The 19,336-nt window shown below is 39.7% G+C and overlaps 1 protein-coding gene across 3 annotated transcripts in view; it reads left to right on the top strand.

The window, feature by feature from the left end:
- nt5c2b (5'-nucleotidase, cytosolic IIb) overlaps nt 1–19,073 on the top strand; it is a 20,760-nt gene extending 1,687 nt beyond the window's left edge. The window contains exons 2-18 of one of the 3 annotated variants that reach the window (XM_034861526.1): nt 21–140; nt 5,153–5,226; nt 11,644–11,761; nt 12,085–12,180; nt 12,343–12,434; nt 12,612–12,669; nt 13,283–13,376; nt 14,415–14,468; nt 14,602–14,685; nt 14,870–14,911; nt 15,035–15,142; nt 15,907–15,973; nt 16,090–16,260; nt 16,752–16,803; nt 17,117–17,177; nt 17,453–17,629; nt 18,734–19,073. In XM_034861526.1, the coding sequence (XP_034717417.1) occupies nt 40–140; nt 5,153–5,226; nt 11,644–11,761; nt 12,085–12,180; nt 12,343–12,434; nt 12,612–12,669; nt 13,283–13,376; nt 14,415–14,468; nt 14,602–14,685; nt 14,870–14,911; nt 15,035–15,142; nt 15,907–15,973; nt 16,090–16,260; nt 16,752–16,803; nt 17,117–17,177; nt 17,453–17,629; nt 18,734–18,964 (1,680 nt within the window). In that variant the 5' untranslated portion in view covers nt 21–39 and the 3' untranslated portion in view covers nt 18,965–19,073. Of the gene's footprint in view, nt 1–20; nt 141–5,152; nt 5,227–7,275; nt 7,802–11,643; nt 11,762–12,084; nt 12,181–12,342; nt 12,435–12,611; nt 12,670–13,115; nt 13,377–14,414; nt 14,469–14,601; nt 14,686–14,869; nt 14,912–15,034; nt 15,143–15,906; nt 15,974–16,089; nt 16,261–16,751; nt 16,804–17,116; nt 17,178–17,452; nt 17,630–18,733 lie in introns of those variants that run through there. The other 2 variants (XM_034861534.1, XM_034861543.1) reach the window with 2 other exon arrangements.
- The last annotated feature ends 263 nt before the right edge of the window (nt 19,074–19,336 follow it).

Here is a 19,336-nt window from a genome sequence, read left to right as displayed (position 1 = left end):
CCCCCCCCCCCCCCCCACAGACACTTATAGGTTTTAACAATGACCACTTCATGGAGTGACAGACTGCAGAACTATGCAGACTTGCCTGCCAACATGGATGGCGTGTCAATGAAGAAATACAGAAGAGAGCCATACCACAGGTAAGAAACTAGTGTGAAGGTACAAGGTGCATTTCTGATGATCTGAAACTAGGCTACATTCAGATAAGATACCGGAGTTTTTATTACATAATTTGTACAGTCATACAAAATAATTGACCCTTCTTTTGTGCCATACATATAAATTACAGGAAACACAATTAATGGGATGGGCAAAATAACAGCTTTAACTTTATAGGGATTACTAAGCCAGTTTACAGGAGTTTGATATAGTTAGAAAATGTGAGTTTGTCATTATAGGAAACAAACATATTTACAGTAACAACAATCTCAAAACCCATACAACAAATACCAAATGTGGACAACCTGCATCAGAACTTTACTTACATAGTTATGCAGGCTCATCAAACTCTAGATTCAAAGAGTGACATGAAAGCCATGTAGTTTCCATGTAGAAATATACATAGGCCATAAATCCATAGAGTCTTTGTTTCCATCCATTTAGGAAAGTTTGCCATCTGTAATACTTGGGATGGGGTTTTTATGAATGATCAGTAACCATCGAGGAACAACAGGCCATTCTGTGCACATAAATTGGTAAACAGATTAGTTTAATAACTTATGCCTGAATGGAGTCAGGTCCACTGCTCTCAATGGCTTTCCTAATCACCAATCCAACCATCACTGAGCAGTTCGTAAAGAGGATTGTCTTTTCTCCATTTCCCCAACGTAGAACCGACCAAAAGGTATGACACATTATTTGCAACCATTAGATCAAACTTGATCTGACCATATTAACCATCACTGCTTTCTTAGAATATATAAACTATACTAGGCCTGGAGCAGAAATACCATGGATGGCCTAACAGAGGCATTCACTGTTCATGAATGAATCATCACATAAAATAGAAACTTAAAACAGAACATGACACTACCATTAAGACCAGATTATTTTTTAGCTGAACCATATATTTACCTTCTCTACATTGTGTCACTTCTTTATTGTCATTATAACAGATTGACAGATGGTCACTGACCAACCAGATAACTTGAATATAGGATTTACTAATCCCGGCATTTGCTAGCTTCTACTTGAAAAACAGAGACCCATCATTATGGAAAGTTTCTCTTCTTAAACTATTCTCGATAAAAAGCACTTGATGACCATTGAGTTCATTTTATGGTGCAGTTAGTATGTGTATCCTTTTATTTGCAGTCTCACATCTCACATTGTCATTAAGTGGAGCAGAAGCCTTACTAGGTCATGAACCAGTTAGATCTGTGAGCTTATGAGATATGGATATACAGTTGTTTGTGAGTTGGGGGTTGGTTTTTAGACTATTATGAAAAATTCGTCTATGCTTGATTGCAAAATGTCACTGGACTGTTGAGGTCCTAGGAGTGAGTGCATGAATCCAAAGCTTGTAGTCGGCTTGAAGGGAAAACAATACCCTCCACTGTATATTGCATACAATTGTTTTGACACTTACTTGTACAATAGGAGAGACTTACTATAGATAGACTTGGACTAACTTGTCCCTGTACTTGTTAAGTGGAAACACCCCGCAGTCACCCTGGCGGGCGGACTAATGTTAAGAGGCATTTAGTCCTTGTAGGAGGAATAAAATGTGTGTTGCTGTTCAATGTTTAACTCACCCTTAGACATGCATGCCCACTGCTGTTCTGTCGCACCATTATATAAATATGCAATGCACACAGGGTTGATGAAACTGTCATTCATATGTTAGCTCTGTGTGGGCTGATATGGGCCCCCTCACCCAGACACACACACACGCAGATAATTAAACGTGCAAAGATAACAAAGGTACAAAGGTGGTGTGTTGAGCTCACTAAACAACATACTTTTGACAGTGGTTCTGTTTAATTAAATTAACCAAGGCTGCTTGATCTTGATTAAGCTTAGTCATTCTTGTACAATGTTAGAGAGGACTGAAGGTAACCTTTTTGTTTATCTCACAGACAGACAAAGACCATTACTTCAAAGTAAGAGCTTAGCTGAAACAATGCGGCCTGGCAGGGAGCTGTGTATCACATAACAGAGGGCTGACGACTCTGCCCAGCAGCAATGATAAACTTTCTATCTCAGGGAGTCGACTCACTGTCCACTAGTGAGATTAGAGAGCAGTGGAAAAAATATTTGATTGTCGCCCAGCTGCGTTTAGATGGAGTATACTTTTTTGCAGGATTCTATTGTTAATGTGGTGTGGCCCATGGGGGGTTATTTAAAGCAATAGTGTTGTCAGCAGGACCAAAGTCGAGGGTGACTCTGAAAATCAAGTCACACCCCAACCATCCTGCCCCCACCCGTTATCAGTATAGGCGAGCTTAGCTTAGGAGAGGCATGATCTAAGTAAGTTATGATTTATGGCTGTTCATACTACACCTCCCATGTGCAAGAGGTCTTATGTGAAATGACAACAGCTTAACAGAATAGAAAATATTTAGATTTAAATCCCTCTCTGGAAAAGGCGTATGCTCGCTCTATGCTGAGAAATACCTACTGTAGTAGTACATTTGTTTTTAGTGAGGCGTACCTCTGCTTTAGACAAACTATATTCCACGGAAGCAGGCTAAGGCCAAAATTATTAGAATTTTATAAGCAACTGAATAACTACCTAAACTATCAGTAAGGGCTACTTTATGTTGGAATATAAATACCACTGAATTGAAAGCATAGGAATATATTAATATAATATAGTCAATATTCAAGTGTTGCAATTTTAAAAACTAGATTGTGTTTCAGAAATTGTTTTTTCTTGCATCATATGAGTGACAGACCTTAACGTTCTTCCCTTGCTAGCAATGTTCAAATGTAACAAAAATCATCTTAAATTTCAGACAAAACTTATCAAATTTGTGAGATTAGATTTTTTGACTTGAATTAAATTTTAGATGCAAAAATGAGTGATTTGAGTAATGTGAACATACTTTTTTTAATGGATATTTGACACTTTTTTAAACTTGAGAGTGAAAATGTTGCTATGAAGTGAGTCTTTAAATTTCAAAATTAGGTATTCACTTACCTTATTTCACTTCCATAAAATACATCCATGTCTAATAAAAGATAAAATGAGAAACATCTGGTGCCCTTGCGGGGGAACTTGATTACCAAATGTTTACATAAATCCAAATCTCAGTATGGTTAGCAGCTGTCGCCCGGGGGCCGGGGCTTGCTTGATTCTACCTGACTTGTGATTGTTCTAGATGTCTTTGAGGGACCACAAACATCACGATGCACCAACAACAACCCTGACTGACAGCACACAACAACAGAGAATGACGCAGAATGCGCACAATCATTTTTGCAACAAGTCAGAAAATGTCTGAATGGCAAGGAAGCAAAGGGAGGGAGAAGGCAGGGGGGGCATTGTTTGTGGGCCAGAGCTGCCCTGTGGAGCACACCAGCGGAGAGTCAAACTGAGGTTTAATTTTGCGCAGAATGCATCGCCAGTCGTCTGCTGGACTAACCTCTAAATGGGAACTTGTTCACTATGGATCTGCTGCCAGGTATTTCACAACAGATTTAGAGATTGTTAAAGATTGGCATACATTATGATATGATTATGACAATTGCCTTCCAGGGTCAGTCAGTTTTATATCAGATTGTGCTAGTTAAGAGTTACCTTGCTATTATTTATGTGTGATTGTTTTGATTTGCCTTTAGCTGATTTACATCTTATTTCTAAATCACAGGCTAAAAATCGTCTTGTTTGGAAATATCTCGGCACACAGCTACATGTTCAGTTCAGTCAAAGATGCTTAGATACATCTACGTGGATCTGTGCCATCAGTCAGCTGTCCTTTCAGTTTGAAGTCAACCAGGCTATGTAAACATTGTTTATCACTGTGGACCCTCAGTCTGCTGATTGATTTATGAGTCAGCACAGTAGAGCCGTTTCCTGGAACACTGACATGCTCTGAGCTAAATCTTTAGGGTTTCACCATCTCCTCGTTCAGAGTTTTGTAAACTTCCTGTGGTTTTAGCAGCCAGCTAGCCACTGTACTAAATACATGGTTTTAGGTTACGCAACAATTTTAAATTCTTGTCACTCAAGTTCATTCAATAGCTATGTAATTATATGGTGCAATGTTGGTTACAATTTGTAATTTCTGATACATGATCAATGGAAACATTTTATTTTAAATTGGATGTTGTAAAATGCAAAAACTTACTTTGTCTCTCAAATTAATACCAACAATTATTAAGTACAGTTGTGTCCTCTGATGGTTTCACTGTACTTTTGTTGTTATTCATTGTTACAGATATTGTCACGATATTATCACAACTGATGATATTTACCGCCATCATTTAGCTTTTTCTAAGTTAGGTTTGCTAGTCACCTGCCTTCTGGTGCTTTGTGCAGTTGTCCTCTCTTTAACAGGAAGACCAAAGTTATATAGACTATCATTCTCTAATAGTTCATACTTTAATAGTTGCTGGTAATTTTAGAATTCTTGCAATGCAAAACTGACCTCCTTTGTGCTTAAGCAGCAACAAAAGAGATTGTTTTTGTCTTGTTATGTAATTCATTTCATTATCTAATAAAAACATGAGTAAAAACAAAACTTTGCTACTATTGATACAATTGATGCAACATAATGTATGCTTGAATATGTGGCTTGTTGGGTGTTTAAATGTGCTCAACTTGTGACACAGTGTGCAGTCAAGCCAGTCATTGAATCCTGTTGTTTCAGTTGTTGGCAGAATAGTGACAGGCCAACTTGAATAAATTTTTGATGAAAGCAGTTATTGTCAACATCAATACCCAAAGTTATGAATGCAAATTATACATAGCTTGAACTTGTGTAAGTGTGTGTGTCATTGACTTATTGAGTTGTACTAGTATGTTTGGTACATTTTACCATTACCAGCGTTTTCTGGGTCCTGAATAGACCCACAAGCTGGGTTATATTGGGTTCATTTACTTAGTGACACCGCTTTTTTTTTTTTTTTGTCAGCTAGAATAAATGCAAATCTTATTTTTTAATATTTGATTGCAACTTAAACATTTACCTCAACTTGTTTCCTTCAGAGTGTTTGTCAACAGAAGTTTGGCAATGGAGAAGATTAAGTGCTTTGGCTTTGACATGGACTACACTTTAGCAGGTAAGCTAAATACACATTCATTTAACTAGCCACCACTAGTGCTGAAACAATCCTTTTTTATATATTTATGAAAATGTTGATGTAGTAAAAATACAAATAATTAGCTGGTTACAGTCTCTTAAATGTGAGGATTTAAATGCTTGTGTAACTTGTGTAACTTTGGTTGTTAACTGAATGTATTTGGGTTTTCCGACTTACAATTATATACTTTAGGCTGTGTCAAAACACTTGGACATGCCTTATTTCTGACATTTAGTAACTCATTTTACTAAATTGAATATATTTGTAACTGAAAAAGACAGTAATAAGTAGTTTTAAGGCCTACACACTACTATTGGTACTTTTAAGTGTGCAGAATGCCGTCCAAGTTGGCCAGAGGGTAGCATAGCAGATCCAGTGTTTACATGGATTGTCCTCCCTTTTTCCATATTAATGATTGTAAACTAGTCCAAATGTGCAAGTGTCCCTTGATAAATCCAGACTGATGAAAAGGTTCAGAAATGAAAGTCATTCAGAAAAAAAGAGCCATTGATCAAAAAGAGATGAGAAAACATTCTGTCCATGTCAGGGTAAATATGGATTTTGAGGGATTTGCCACCTTTTGGAATCTGTAAAAAAACAAATCTAGTAATTAAATCTCATTTCACCTTGTGTGTTTTGTGTAAATGTTAAAGTTTACAGTATCCCTTCTTTTCAACTCTATATTTGGCTACCCTACAGTACCATCCTCCAGAACAGCAGCTTGTCCACAAAATATTAATATTTAGGTCAATGCCAGTGACACATTCAGCACGCCATAACACTTAGATAACAGAATGTTAAGCATAGCTAAATGGTGCACAAAGTCAACTGTGTGTTCTTTTTCCTACTGACCTGTAACTTGGTTGAAAATGTCCTGATTTTTCATGCCTGTTCTGTGACTCAGCTCAGGTCTTTGGTCTTGCCGTCTATAAATAAATCCTTCCCGACTTTGAAAAGCAGGTCACGTTTGTTTGTTGAGTTCACCAGTGATGGCTCCCTTGAGAACGGGAGTCACTCGTAGTCCCTCTCTGGCTCTGTACCCCTATCCCTCTATCCCTGTTCAGATTGCAGGAGATTTTACGGACGCTCAGCTGCTGTTGACATGTCTTTCTTTATGGGCGCTCATAACCAAGTGTTAATGTTTTGCTGGAAGCCTGGCTATCATGTATCTTTTGGAGGGTGTTCAGGTTTTGACCACAGAGGAACTCCATCAACCCCACGGAGCTGGTAGTGTCACAGAATGGCTGCCGCTTAATCACATTACTCAGGCCGACTGCAATATGTGTTTTTAGGGGGTGATGAAGGCAGTTCAAATGTGCAAAGTGCTTAAAGTACGCCCTTTAAAACATGTGGATTTACTTTCTGGATGAAACTGCCCTAAATGTTGACAGAGCTTCTACAAAGTATGGCAGGAAACCAATTTGCTGATTTAGTATGTCTTGAAAAGTTCCGTGAGGCTGATAAATTATTTTTTGATTGGCTTGTAGAAATCCATTTAAGTCTATTGTCTAGTGTATTGGGGCACTTCAGATCTTGTATCAGTATAATGATATACCTTAATTTGTTGGATATTTAATTTGCATGAGTGACTACAGACATTCAGATATTTTAACTAATAACCAATTACTATAAAACTACACACACATATATACATATATCAGTATCACATATGCCGGATATGCAGGATTTTATCTCTATTGCCTGCTCCTATTGTTCATGCAGTTTTATACTTTTTGTCATTTTGCATATTATGATGGTGTTGTAAAACATAAAAAAACACAAGCATAAATCTTATTATACGTTGGCATTTTGAGCAATATGTTTATTTGCCATCTTATAAAGTGCAAGATGTGAAGCTAGATCTTCGAGCATTAAGGTAGGTAGAACATGGCCCAATACGCTGTAAGTTTCTCCTGTTGTTTTATGGTGCCTTGATGCACTTCTGATTAAATGATTAATTCAACACCCAATGGTGGCTGATATATTTCCAACTCTCATTGTGCGTGCATGCACGTCACACATTTTGTAATCTTTGACAGGATTGTAAACATTGTATGAGACGACATTTCTTCATCTGTTCTTTGTGCTCCGAAAGGGAGCACATAGTAGCCTGCAGAAAACGTTGCTCAAACACACAATTAAACCCAGATTGCATTGAGAGATACACATAGTTTCGTCCTAGTTATTCAAGAGACTGTTGGCTGGAATGTAGGTCCCCAAGGCTGTGCTTTTAAAGTTTTCTCCTCATTCCATAATATGTTTGATCGTGTCATACATCTGTGACAAAGGCCTACATTTTATATGTTAGTGGCCACAGATAAATGAAGAGGTGTTGGCTGCTAATGTAAATTGCTATGTGACATGGTTCAGATAAAGTCTCTGTGCGTGACACTTTATAAGATTTGGATTTAGTGGTCTTGTGTGTGAGGGGGGTGTACACTACATTTAGGCCTGAGGTGACCTGGCCTGTAAACTCTGGAGAGACACCCCACACTACAGCAATTGGAGCAGCGGGAGTATAATTAACTGGAAACAATCTCATCAGAGATTCAAGGTAACGGAGCCCTAAAGCTAAGACTGCTTCTTGCCCCAGCTCTAATTAGGTGCTGTCGCATGGGTGCGTGTGTTTATATGTGTGCATGTGCATACTGCCAGCGTCAGAAATGTGAGAAGGGGCTTACAGCAAGGGATCAAAGATCTGTATGAAACAAATGTTAGAGAGTCAAGGGCACGGCAACAATAACACAACTTCCTCTGTGCACACAAATGCTGTAACCCTAACCCTTTTCACTAACATCTGTTGATAATACTTTCTCAGATGTCTCATCCCACTTCTTAATCCAGTACTATGTCTGTCCGACGCATGCGTTTTACCCTGTCTGTTCGCTGATTTGCGAATCACTTGCGAGAGACGTCACACGCAGCATGCTGACATGGAAGTAAGCATGGAAGCCACTGTGTATTATCGTTTGGTTATTTAATATAAAATATAATGATTGTAGGCCCTAGGCAAGCAGCGTATTGCTTTACTTTGCATCCTTTCTCTAACTGGGACTGTTGGTATTGGCAGCGGTGGAAGAAGTAATCAAAAGTTTTTTATGAAGTAAAACTATTATTAGTAAAACTATTGAGTGCATAATTCTGCATTTAAATATTTACTTCAAGAAAAAAGAGAGGCATTATCAGCACAATGTACTTACGTTACTTCACGTCTGTTCAATGTAAAGTTTTCAAATCTAATGTAATGCTGGTTAGTTATAAATAAGTTATATTAGTGAGTAAATCCAAATCTGCAACATAACTTTTCTCTGTCAGGTAATTGCAATGCTTTCTCTGAAGTGAAAGTACACAGTACCTCAGTAGTATACAATTGGGTTGGATATTATGTCTTTGGGGTCATTCTCCAAGTTATTTCTGGGTAACATGGTTTGGGACAAAGCTGCAAGCAGCAATACTAAAGGCCAAGCAACCAGCTCGTTTCCAAATATGCACGTTTTGAACGGGTACTGCACTAGTTTACTAAAATATGTAACTTACCATGACTGTAAAAAAACAGATCTACAATTCACCCCAAGCTGCTGCTCAAGCCTTCAGTCGTGAAATTCTGAGAGCTGTCTACAATTACGTTAGAAAGTGATATACTGTAGGTCATGCATGGGTTTCATGTGTGTCTGTGAAGTTTTTGAAGGGGGGGTTGTTTTTCAAGTAGTTGAGAAGTAAAATGGTACCAGTGTCATTAAAGTCACAAAAACAGCTACAGTAGTTTGGGATTGTGGTCAGTGTTGTTTAAGGCCAGTCACAGTTCGGAATGTTGGGGTTATGTCACATGAGAGATTTTTTATTTTTGTTTGTGCTGTTCTCACTGGTCTGAAGTGAGCAGTCTCAAACTTGTGATGTAATCAATTACTGTATATTGTCTGGTTGCTTCTCAGTGGACAATGAATGGGAGATTTTATTGAACCACAGAATTGTTTTGTTTTCCTTTTTTTAACCAAATTAGCTTTATTTTGTGTGTTCTCAGTTGTGTTGTTGGACTGTCTAAGAAAATAGAAATGCAACAGATACATTTTGAAAAGGAGCGTAGTTCCACTTTCAGGTTATAGAGAAATACTTTAATAGGTTTTATTCAGTTGAACAGTTTTAGTGCAGTAGTTAATCTTAACTTTTGGTTTTAATAAAACAAGACAATAGTCTTGTCTAATTATTATGTAACAAAAGACCTTCCTGATCCTAACTAGCCAGACTCACTTTTACATAACCTAGATTGAGATGTGATTTTATTTTGTGTAGTGAGAGTACCACAACGGTGTCCAAAGGTCAACACGTGGAAAGATCCACCCAGTGAACTAAAGAAGGAGAGAGTGATGATAGCAAAGGTGACAGAGGGGAAAACGCTCTTAAAATAGGTTTCTTTGTAGAGCCCCAGAGCTTCAAGAAGATTTTGACAAGTGAAAGACCAGGAGAAGGAGGAGGAGGAAGGGCAATTTAGTTGGTGTATGCTACTGCTCTGGGCACAGGGCCCAAACCCTCAGTTTGCTGGGAGACCACAGCAAGGGGTGAGGGAGGGGGGTTGAACTGCGAGAGGTTACGTAATTATAATGCAGAAACAGGCTCAGGCTAACAGAGTAGGGGTGTCAACAAAAGGACAAAGCTTTACTTAACTCAAGATTTTACTGTAACTCAGTGCATACTCATTATGATTTCTGTGTGTAACCCAGCATTGGACACCAGTGCACACTTGCACATATTGCAGAGTAGGACACAGATGTTTTACTGTTTGTCCTGCAGTGCTGTTCCCCCACTAACTGTCCTCTATCCAACATCATCATCAGCCAATATTTCTTCTCCTCCTCCAGGGGCCTCCACCACCCCACTGGGAGTGTAGAAAGCTGGCAACAACATAAGCGCATTCTCCTTTCGTATTTATAACACCGGACATATTCTTTTTCCAGTGCCACATAGCATTTTAATCATCTGTCAGCCTATTCTGGGCCCAGCGTCAATCTGCGTTTTTATTTTCAGAGCCCTCCCCTGCCTCGGTTTTGGTAAATGTTTTGCTCTGGTGGTGACAGGGTGGGGGCTTGTTGGTCTCAGCAGTGCTCATTAGAGTTGCTGCTGAAAGTTGAGTAACTTTTCATTTTCACGCCTGATCCTGTTTCCCTGTGGATTTGCGTGCAGAACATCGAGGCCCTTGATAAGAGAGAAGAGGGAAATGAGTGTGTATGAGGTCGGGGGCGGGGGTTCCACTGGAGAGTGGGAACATGTCGTAATACTGAGACAACACCACGGAATCTCAAGTGGATGAGGTAGCCTTAGAAAAGTCTCATGTACGCTTGTGTAACATAAGTGAGCCCCACTGATTGTATGTCACCTCTAATGAAATGTTGGCTGTGCAATCAGAGCTTCACCCAAAGGTCATGTTACTCAACTGTATACATATGTATATATATGTAAATTATTCATGTATTCCAAGAGCTCCACAAGCTCTCCTGTCAGCAGCATAATAGCTGATTATTGTAGTGTTAAGCAGGTAGAGTCATTTTCCATAGAGCAAAAAAATGGGTCACAGGGGACTCATTGATTTCACCTTTTTACAAAACAATTTCAACGTTCTGGATGGAATCTGGACATACGTATGTAGTTTGTCATGTTGCCATATATTGATTTGTTTTTATATGTTTTATATATAAAAAATAATAATCTTAAGTCATGTTTTAATAGTGCTTTTTATTTTTTTTATTTTATTTTAACCAGCATCAAAAACAACCAAACATGATCAGTTAAGGGCTTCAACTAACCATTATTTCCATTATCGATTAATACATTGGTTATCTGTTTTGATTTATGATTTCAATGGGTTTTGTTTTTAAAATGTCAGAAAATAGAAGAGGAAAAAATGTCATATGTTCCCAGAGCACAAGTTGAGGTCTTCAACTAGTTTGATTTGACAAACAGCCTAAAACCCAAAGCTATTGAAATTACAAAAAAATGAGAAAAGTAGAAAAAAAAACTCACTTTTGAAAGGCTGAAATCAGAGAATGTTTGGCATTTTTGCTTGATGAATGACTTACGTAATTATTTGATTATCCAATTTGCTGGTGATTTCATTGTCTGATCAACTAATTGATTAATCAACTAATTGTTTCTGTTCTAATTCGGTTTACAGTGACTAACAATGGCGACTAACGATAAAACAGTTTTCATCTTATTAATAAGCCAGGACTAAAACAATTCAAGAACTTATACATAACATTTGCATAATAGATTTAAATTTCGACACCAACATCTGTGTTTTTTTTTATTATAGGAAGTTAAACACCAAACTGCACTGTGGCACCACATGTCTTGTGATCTTCTAATTCATTTGACTAAACTGTGTCTATGTTTCATTTCTAGTGTACAAGTCACCAGAGTACGAGTCACTTGGTTTTGAGCTCACAGTGGAGCGGCTGGTTTCCATCGGTTACCCCCAGGAGCTGCTCAGCTTCGTCTACGACCCATCCTTCCCCACCAGGTCAGACCAATTACACCCAACCACACAGACATCATGATGATGATGACGATGGCCGTCAGGTTAATGGCCGACTGCTGCTTTTATTGCCTCATCATGTTGATCCCTTACCTCTGTGGATAAATCGAGGCCATTAAGCAGGGCTAATGGACTGGGTGGGGGGAAAAAAGCCATCACCTGTTCAAAGTTCAGTCTATCCTGATAATAACTGCAATTATATCACAAATGATAGCATTTAAAATGCCAAACTCTGTGATCAAGAGATACCAGTTAGTCTAATTCTGTATAGTAGACTTATAAGAACATGTGTTCCCTCCTGCTTTCAGGGGCCTTGTGTTTGATACCATGCATGGAAACCTGTTGAAAGTAGACGCCTACGGTAATATCCTGGTCTGTGTCCATGGGTTCAACTTCCTCCGAGGGTGAGTGAGCCCCCACTCACATAACTAATCCTCTAAAAAATATTGTTAATCATCACACTGTATGTCAATTTTGTATTTTTCTCTGACAATTTCTATATTTATTTGTGAACACAAGACAGAAGACACTTGACAATTTAGTCTTGTCTTCTCTCTTTCCCCCAGCCCTGAGATCCGTGAACGGTACCCAAACAAGTTCATCCAGAGAGATGATACAGAGCGCTTTTATATCCTTAACACTCTCTTCAACTTGCCAGGTAAGGTCTCTGAGCACTGAGGAGAATACCATGGGCCTGGGAAAGAGAAAGAAAGAACTTTTATCCTGATTAAAAGCTGATCAGTACATAATGGGAGGCCCAGCAGAAACCTTTCTGTGCAGGTTAGAGAAAAGTTTGATTGAGCTGTTTCTCCCTGCTTTTCTGTTTCCTTCACAGAAACCTACCTCTTTGCTTGTCTTGTGGATTTCTTCTCCAACTGTGACAGATACACAAGGTAAGGAACTGTTAGTAACACTATGCATCATTCAACAAGTTTCTGGGCACCGCATGGTGACACAAAGACAGTTGCAAGCCAAACTGGGTCAAAGAACAAGCCCTACAGCATGGGAGGGTCCAGGCGTCTCAACTGCTAATCTAAGTTAATTTTTTTGTAATGTAAATCATATGGGAGTTCAGTCAAAGAACCCATATTTTTATGTAACAATGAATTTCTAACCTATCTACTAATTGTAGAAAGGCATGGATTCTTATCAGAACGAGATAGGAATGACAAATGTTCTCACTAACTAATTAAAGAGAATGACGACTTGATATGGCTAGGAGATAATCTTTTAAATGTAACTGTAAGTAAATATATAATGGCCTGTAAATTAGTTGAGGATGTAATCTGGAATGGCTGCATGTCCTTTGTCCTCTGAAACCTGGTTGTTGGTCTTTTAGGGGGAGAATGCTTTCCTGTTTGGCTGGGGACCCCTCCAACAAGGGAAGGCTATCCCATTTAAAAGCAAACAAAAAACAAATGTCATGTTTTTGAAAAACCTTGTGTAAAGACCTGTGGCCTGTCCGACGGCTGTGTACGTGTGTGTGTCTGTGCTCCTCTCCCCTAGCTGTGAAACTGGCTTCAAAAATGGTGACCTCTTCATGTCCTATAAGAGCATGTTCCAGGACGTCCGCGACGCCGTCGACTGGGTCCACTTCAAGGTACGACCCCTGTGATCTTTGTAGTTTTAACCTCAGTATGTCAGTATGTTATTTTACTGACACGGTGGACGTGTGTTTCACATTTGCGCAAATGCACACAGCCCGTAACCCAAAAAACAAAGCCGGCAATACGTACGTATGGTTGTGATTTGAATGTCACAACTATATTTCATATAGGGAGAAAGTGCTGCTACAGTGATTCCTCGGCTGCAATGATGATGCAGAGACTCCAAGAGCGTAGATGGCGATGACCTGGAAACGCTGACCAATCAGAGCAGATGCTTTTTCGGGAGGGGCGCTTAAAGAGACGGGCGCTAAAATGGAGCGTTTCAGACAGATGTTCAATACAGGTCTATATAGACGGACAGTATGAGAAAAATAATGTGTTTTTTGAACAATAAAGCATTTAAACATGTTCTAGTAGAAACCCAAAATACAAGTAGGAACCTAAAAATTAGCATAATATGGGACCTTTAAATAGTGATGAAAAGATAGAAATGGAACAAGAGGAGAGGCATTTAGTACTGTAATATTACAGGGATGGATTTAATTGTTTAGCTTCTGTATTCTTCCTAAAACCATGTACAGTATCAACTGTCACAACATTCTGTGGTTGGTCGGCTTTGCTTTCACAAAACAAACAAACCACACCAGAGTTGACAGTAGTCTGAGATCCTCCTATTTACCAAACCTGAGAGATGAGGTGTAAATGGCGGCATCATGTATGGGAAAAGGTTCCGTCAATATCAAGACAACTTGGAAAGGGGGAAGCTCTGGGGCTATTAATATCCATCTTTATGTAATCTAAAAATCTGTGGTGGGCATACAGGAAGTATGTGTCCTTTGTGTCTCAATGGGACATTTCTGGTTAAATAAAGGAAAAATAAAATAATAAAAAAACTCAGCTAAATAGCACAAGTCCAATCATGTAATGTGTGAGTTGTCACTGATTATTTTTGAAGAGGGTAGTACTTGTGTTTAATTCATTTACATCTATACGTTCAGGGTTTAGTCTGACTCCTGTGTCTCACATTCCAGGGTACATTAAAGGTGAAGACGGTTGAAAACTTGGAGAAATATGTAGTGAAAGATGTAAGTACTTGTGTTCACATCGGACACTACATGTGCACTTTCAATCAACACACACATAGTGTAACACATTCGTGAGAGGCTGGTTTGTAAAGCTTCAGTGTTTTTTTCTTTTCTTCTTCTCTGTTCCCACCAGGGAAAGCTGCCTCTTCTCCTCAGCAGAATGAATGAAGTTGCCAAGGTGTTTTTGGCTACCAACAGTGACTTCAAATACACGGATGTGAGTATAGTTGTGCAGTTATGGTAGAAAAAAAATAGGGGAAAACATCATAAAAAAATTGGCAGAGATTATGAATTAACTTTGCGACCCATCTCTAGGAATTTCTACTAGTCTATTGGCGGCTGTATTAACTCTAAACACAGCTGTGTTTGATCTGACCGCCAGTATGTCTGTGTTTTTATAGAAAATCATGACCTACCTGTTTGACTTCCCACATGGACCGAAGGTAAAGTAAAGCTCTCCCCCCTTTTTCTTTGATCACACTTTAAAATGTATTAAATATGCAGGTCAAGTTGAGAGACACATTTTTTGCTGATGTGTGTTTGTTTGTTTGTTTGTTTGAATCCAGCCTGGTACCTCCCACCGGCCCTGGCAGTCCTACTTTGACCTGATCCTGGTAGACGCCAGGAAGCCCCAGTTCTTTGGAGAGGGTACAGTGCTCAGACAAGTCGACACGGTGAGCAGATACAGAACACAGCCGAGGCCGAAGATCTTAATAAATGCCGTAGTGTATGTGAACACTGAGGTATCCGGATATGTTGCAGCCCAGTTTGCATTTCAGCTTTTTTAAGCTAATGTGGCAAAAAGGTGAATGTTGTATCATTGGATTATCGTTGGCAAGATTTAAACATTCATATTCATTGGACTCTTTTGTCTTGGCAACACACACACACACAATACTTGAAAATCCTAAATTAAAGATTGGATTTATTTGAAATTAACTGTTTATTTAAAAGGGACAATGCAATGCATCAATTGACATTTTTTGTTTACACTCAAAATGTAAAGGCACCAGAGTTAGCAGAAAAGCTAATTTTCTTCTGTAGTCCCTTGGCAGGTGACACATCATCATATTAAATTAATAAAAGAAGAATACAAGAAAGATAGAAAACAAATTAAGACAGAAAAGAAAAAGAAACAAAGAAAATAAAGAAAAATAAGTCCAATACAAATAAAAGCAGTACCTAGGATGAGGTAAACCAGCTATTGAGGATTGCAGTTTTGATATTTTTTAATCTTGTTTTTAAAAGATTGGATTTCACATTTGTTTGTACAATACACTATAAAAGCGGCATAGTTGAACAAAAGTACCTGCATGTAAAAATGTGTTCTAGCATTTGGCTCTATTTATGTCTATGTTTGCGGCTCACCTCTGTAATTGCGCCAATTTTCCTAGAAATCAGATTTCTCTTGCCAATTTCTTTGTGTTCTTCATTTCAGACTACAGGGCGTTTAAAAATAGGAACCTACACAGGACCTCTGCAGCATGGCATAGTCTACTCTGGAGGTAAGACTCTATTTTTCTTTTGTTATTCATTCTTTGACCAAGTTTTTAAATGTGTGCGGTATTTGTGATTGATGAGATATTTCAGGTATTTTCAATATCACGTAATTCCCCTTTAGGTTCCTCAGACATTGTGTGCGACCTGCTGGGGGCCAAGGGGAAGGACATCGTGTACATTGGCGACCACATCTTTGGAGATATCCTCAAGTCCAAGAAACGCCAAGGCTGGAGGACGTTCCTGGTTATACCGGAGTTGGCCCAGGAGCTGCACGTGTGGACCGACAAAAGCTGTGAGCCTGTAGACAAACACATACACACAGGAGTGTGTGTAACACGCACCCAGTGACATGTAGAAGTGACGCTGACTGTATCTACATGTGTAGCTGCATTCAATCCTTCCGAGTGCTGCAGGCCCACTGGCATTAGAAAAGAATGTTAACAGGGATCTGATCTAGAACAGCAGCTGCAATGTCCAACCTGCACATTTCAGAGAAAGATATTAGTAGTTCATAAACTAAACATGATAAAGCTAATGTAATCCGTAGGTACAAAGTCAAAACTCTGGACAGTCACGTTTTCACTCAAAGCTCTCATTCACAGAATCATTTGCGTTAATTATTGAAATTTCTTTATTTTTTATGTAACCTTTATTTATCCAGGTAAACTGTTTGAGAACCACTTCTCATTTACAAACATGACCTGACATGAAATAACTAATGCTTGAACATTGTATAGCCACTGTGCATTTACATGGGACTCACACTCTTCTCGTGTTTTCCAGCATTATTTGAGGAACTGCAGGGATTGGACATTTTCTTGGCTGAACTCTACAAGTAAGAACTCTGAGCTTTAGCCTCCCCTCCCTTCCCTGTATCCCACCTCCCCCCTATTTACGTCTCTTACACCAGTTTTGCTGCTCTTTGCAGTAACAGGGTGCGTATGAGAGAAAACAACGGGGTCAATAGGGTAAAGTCGAAAGGGTCGGTTCTCGCAGGCCGCCTGATATCTTGGTTCACTGAGGTTATTCATAGCGCACGACCTGTTGCACCACCTCTTTGACATATCACCTTTCAGCAGATTGATATCAATATCCTCCCCTCCCTCACCCTTTCACCCTCCTCATCGCCTTTCCCTGTCCTTCCCCAGACATCTGGACAGCAGCAGCAACGAGAGGCCTGACATCAGCACTCTTCAGAGAAGAGTCAAGGTACGGCATTAATCACCTCTGTTTCTATGACAACAAGATACCTGTCCACATGCTATTAACACTGGCTGCCTAGAGACGGCCAGTTATCAATGCCCCTGTGTTTGATAGGGTTTGTGTCTAGTGTAGTCTAATCATTAACAAGAAACCACTTCCCCATCAAAGAAACCCCTCTCTCGGTCCCTGGTGAGGTAATCCACAACAACATCCCTGATAAAGTTACTATACCTTCTATGGTTAGGATAGTAAATCCTATGTCTTCTCTTCCCTGTTTTTAGAAAGTGACACATGACATGGACATGTGCTACGGCATGATGGGTAGCCTTTTCCGCAGTGGCTCCAGACAGACCTTGTTTGCATCTCAAGTGATGCGTTACGCCGACTTGTACGCAGCCTCCTTCATCAACCTGCTGTATTATCCCTTCAGCTACCTCTTCAGAGCTGCACACGTGCTGGTGAGTCACTGAATGTAAATGGAGGGAGCATGGATTAAATGTTAATGCCTCAGAGGGTTAGGGCCAATGCCACTTCTTTATTTTGCTAATAGAGATGATGAAAGTCTTGTCTCATAACAGATTTGAAAACTTCATCTGACATTTCTCCCAGTCTAACATGAGTCTCATTATTTTCCCCCCTACTGTGTAAAGACCTGTTTGCATTGTAGATACTTCAATACCCTACTTCAACTACCCTAGCTCCGTAGCATTAAGCTCTCAGATTCTTTTTTGATCCCCTGTGCCTTCCTCCCTCATGTCTGTCATCCACCCATCTTGTCCTTCCTTCTCAGATCATAGAACATCAGACTATTACTGGAGATTAAACCACCATTAAAAAGGAACTCCACTGATTTTACGCATCAAAATGTGTATTCCAGCCTTGGTAATACTGCTCAGTATGTGAAAAGAAAGTTGTATAAAACCTTTTGTGCCTCCAGGAGCTCTGCAAAACCAGAAAACTAGGCCCAATGAAAATGGAAAAGACCTCTGTAGTTTGCGCCTCGTCTCTGTGTGTGGCCAGTGGCTCTAGGCTACATCAGTTGCTACTATCATAACACACCCAAATCTCCGACCTAGCTATCGTCTGTAGACTTTCACTGTGGGTAATGTAGTTTTTGACAAGGAAAACAATAGTTTGGTATAAAATAAGACAACATTTTTAGTTTTGCTGTGTCGATTTTAGATTTCCTTTTGTTCAACTGTCCATAGTGAGTCCAACAGTATTTAGGGAGTGCAATGCTAAATTGGTGGAGGGCTCTTTTAAAAGTGGATGTATAAAAGACTATAAAAGGCTTTATTGGAGGCTTAGCAGTCATTGGTGGATAATTCTGTTATTAACTGGGGGGGAGGGGGGAGTGATATTATCTTCCTTATAAGACAGAGAAAGGCTTTCTGGATTTATAAGCTCTTCAGTTTACATCTTAAGCCAGCACCCGTTCTGTAAAACACCCTGACGGAGCCCTGTACCTAACCTGCTGCACAAATTAACTGTAGACTCTTCCAGTAAATTGACTCGTGTTGCAGGTTGTTTTCTCACATTTTGTCCTACGTCCTCCTTTCCAGATGCCCCACGAGTCGACGGTGGAACACGCCCACGTGGATATCGACACAGAGTCGCCACTGGCCACGCGCAACCGCACCCACTGCAGCGACTGCAAGGACCTGGAGTGCAAACGCACCCAGCTGACCCGCTCCTTCAGCGAGATCAAACCTCCCAACCTGTTCCCCCAGACTCCCCAGGAGATCACTCACTGCCACGATGAGGATGATGATGAAGAGGAAGAGGAGGAATAAGAACAGGAGGAATAAGCTGGACATGCAGAAGAAAGCCAGGTTCCTGATCCTGCCTTCTCCTGTTTCCATTAGTCAGTTAGTTATCTCTCTCACAATGGGGCAGGGAAGGTGTGTGTGTGTGTGTGTGTGTGTGTGTGTGTGTGTGTGTCTCTGTGTGTGTGTGTCTCTGTGTGTGTGTGTGTGTGTCTCTGTGTGTGTGTGTGTGTGTGTGTCAATCAATACAGTATGCACACAAACACACATACTGAAGAGTTTCGAGGAAAGGACCAGTAGCAAGACCGATCATATGACTGTCAGAAGACTGTATGCATGCTCGGTCCTCTGAAACCCAACTATTCCTGGCCTCATTATGTAAACAACAAACAAAAAACT

Source organism: Etheostoma cragini, chromosome 2 (genome assembly GCF_013103735.1).
Source record: "Etheostoma cragini isolate CJK2018 chromosome 2, CSU_Ecrag_1.0, whole genome shotgun sequence".
NCBI lineage: Eukaryota > Metazoa > Chordata > Actinopteri > Perciformes > Percidae > Etheostoma > Etheostoma cragini.
Note: the sequence above shows the minus strand (reverse complement) of the source record. Positions and strands in the feature narration are given on the sequence as shown.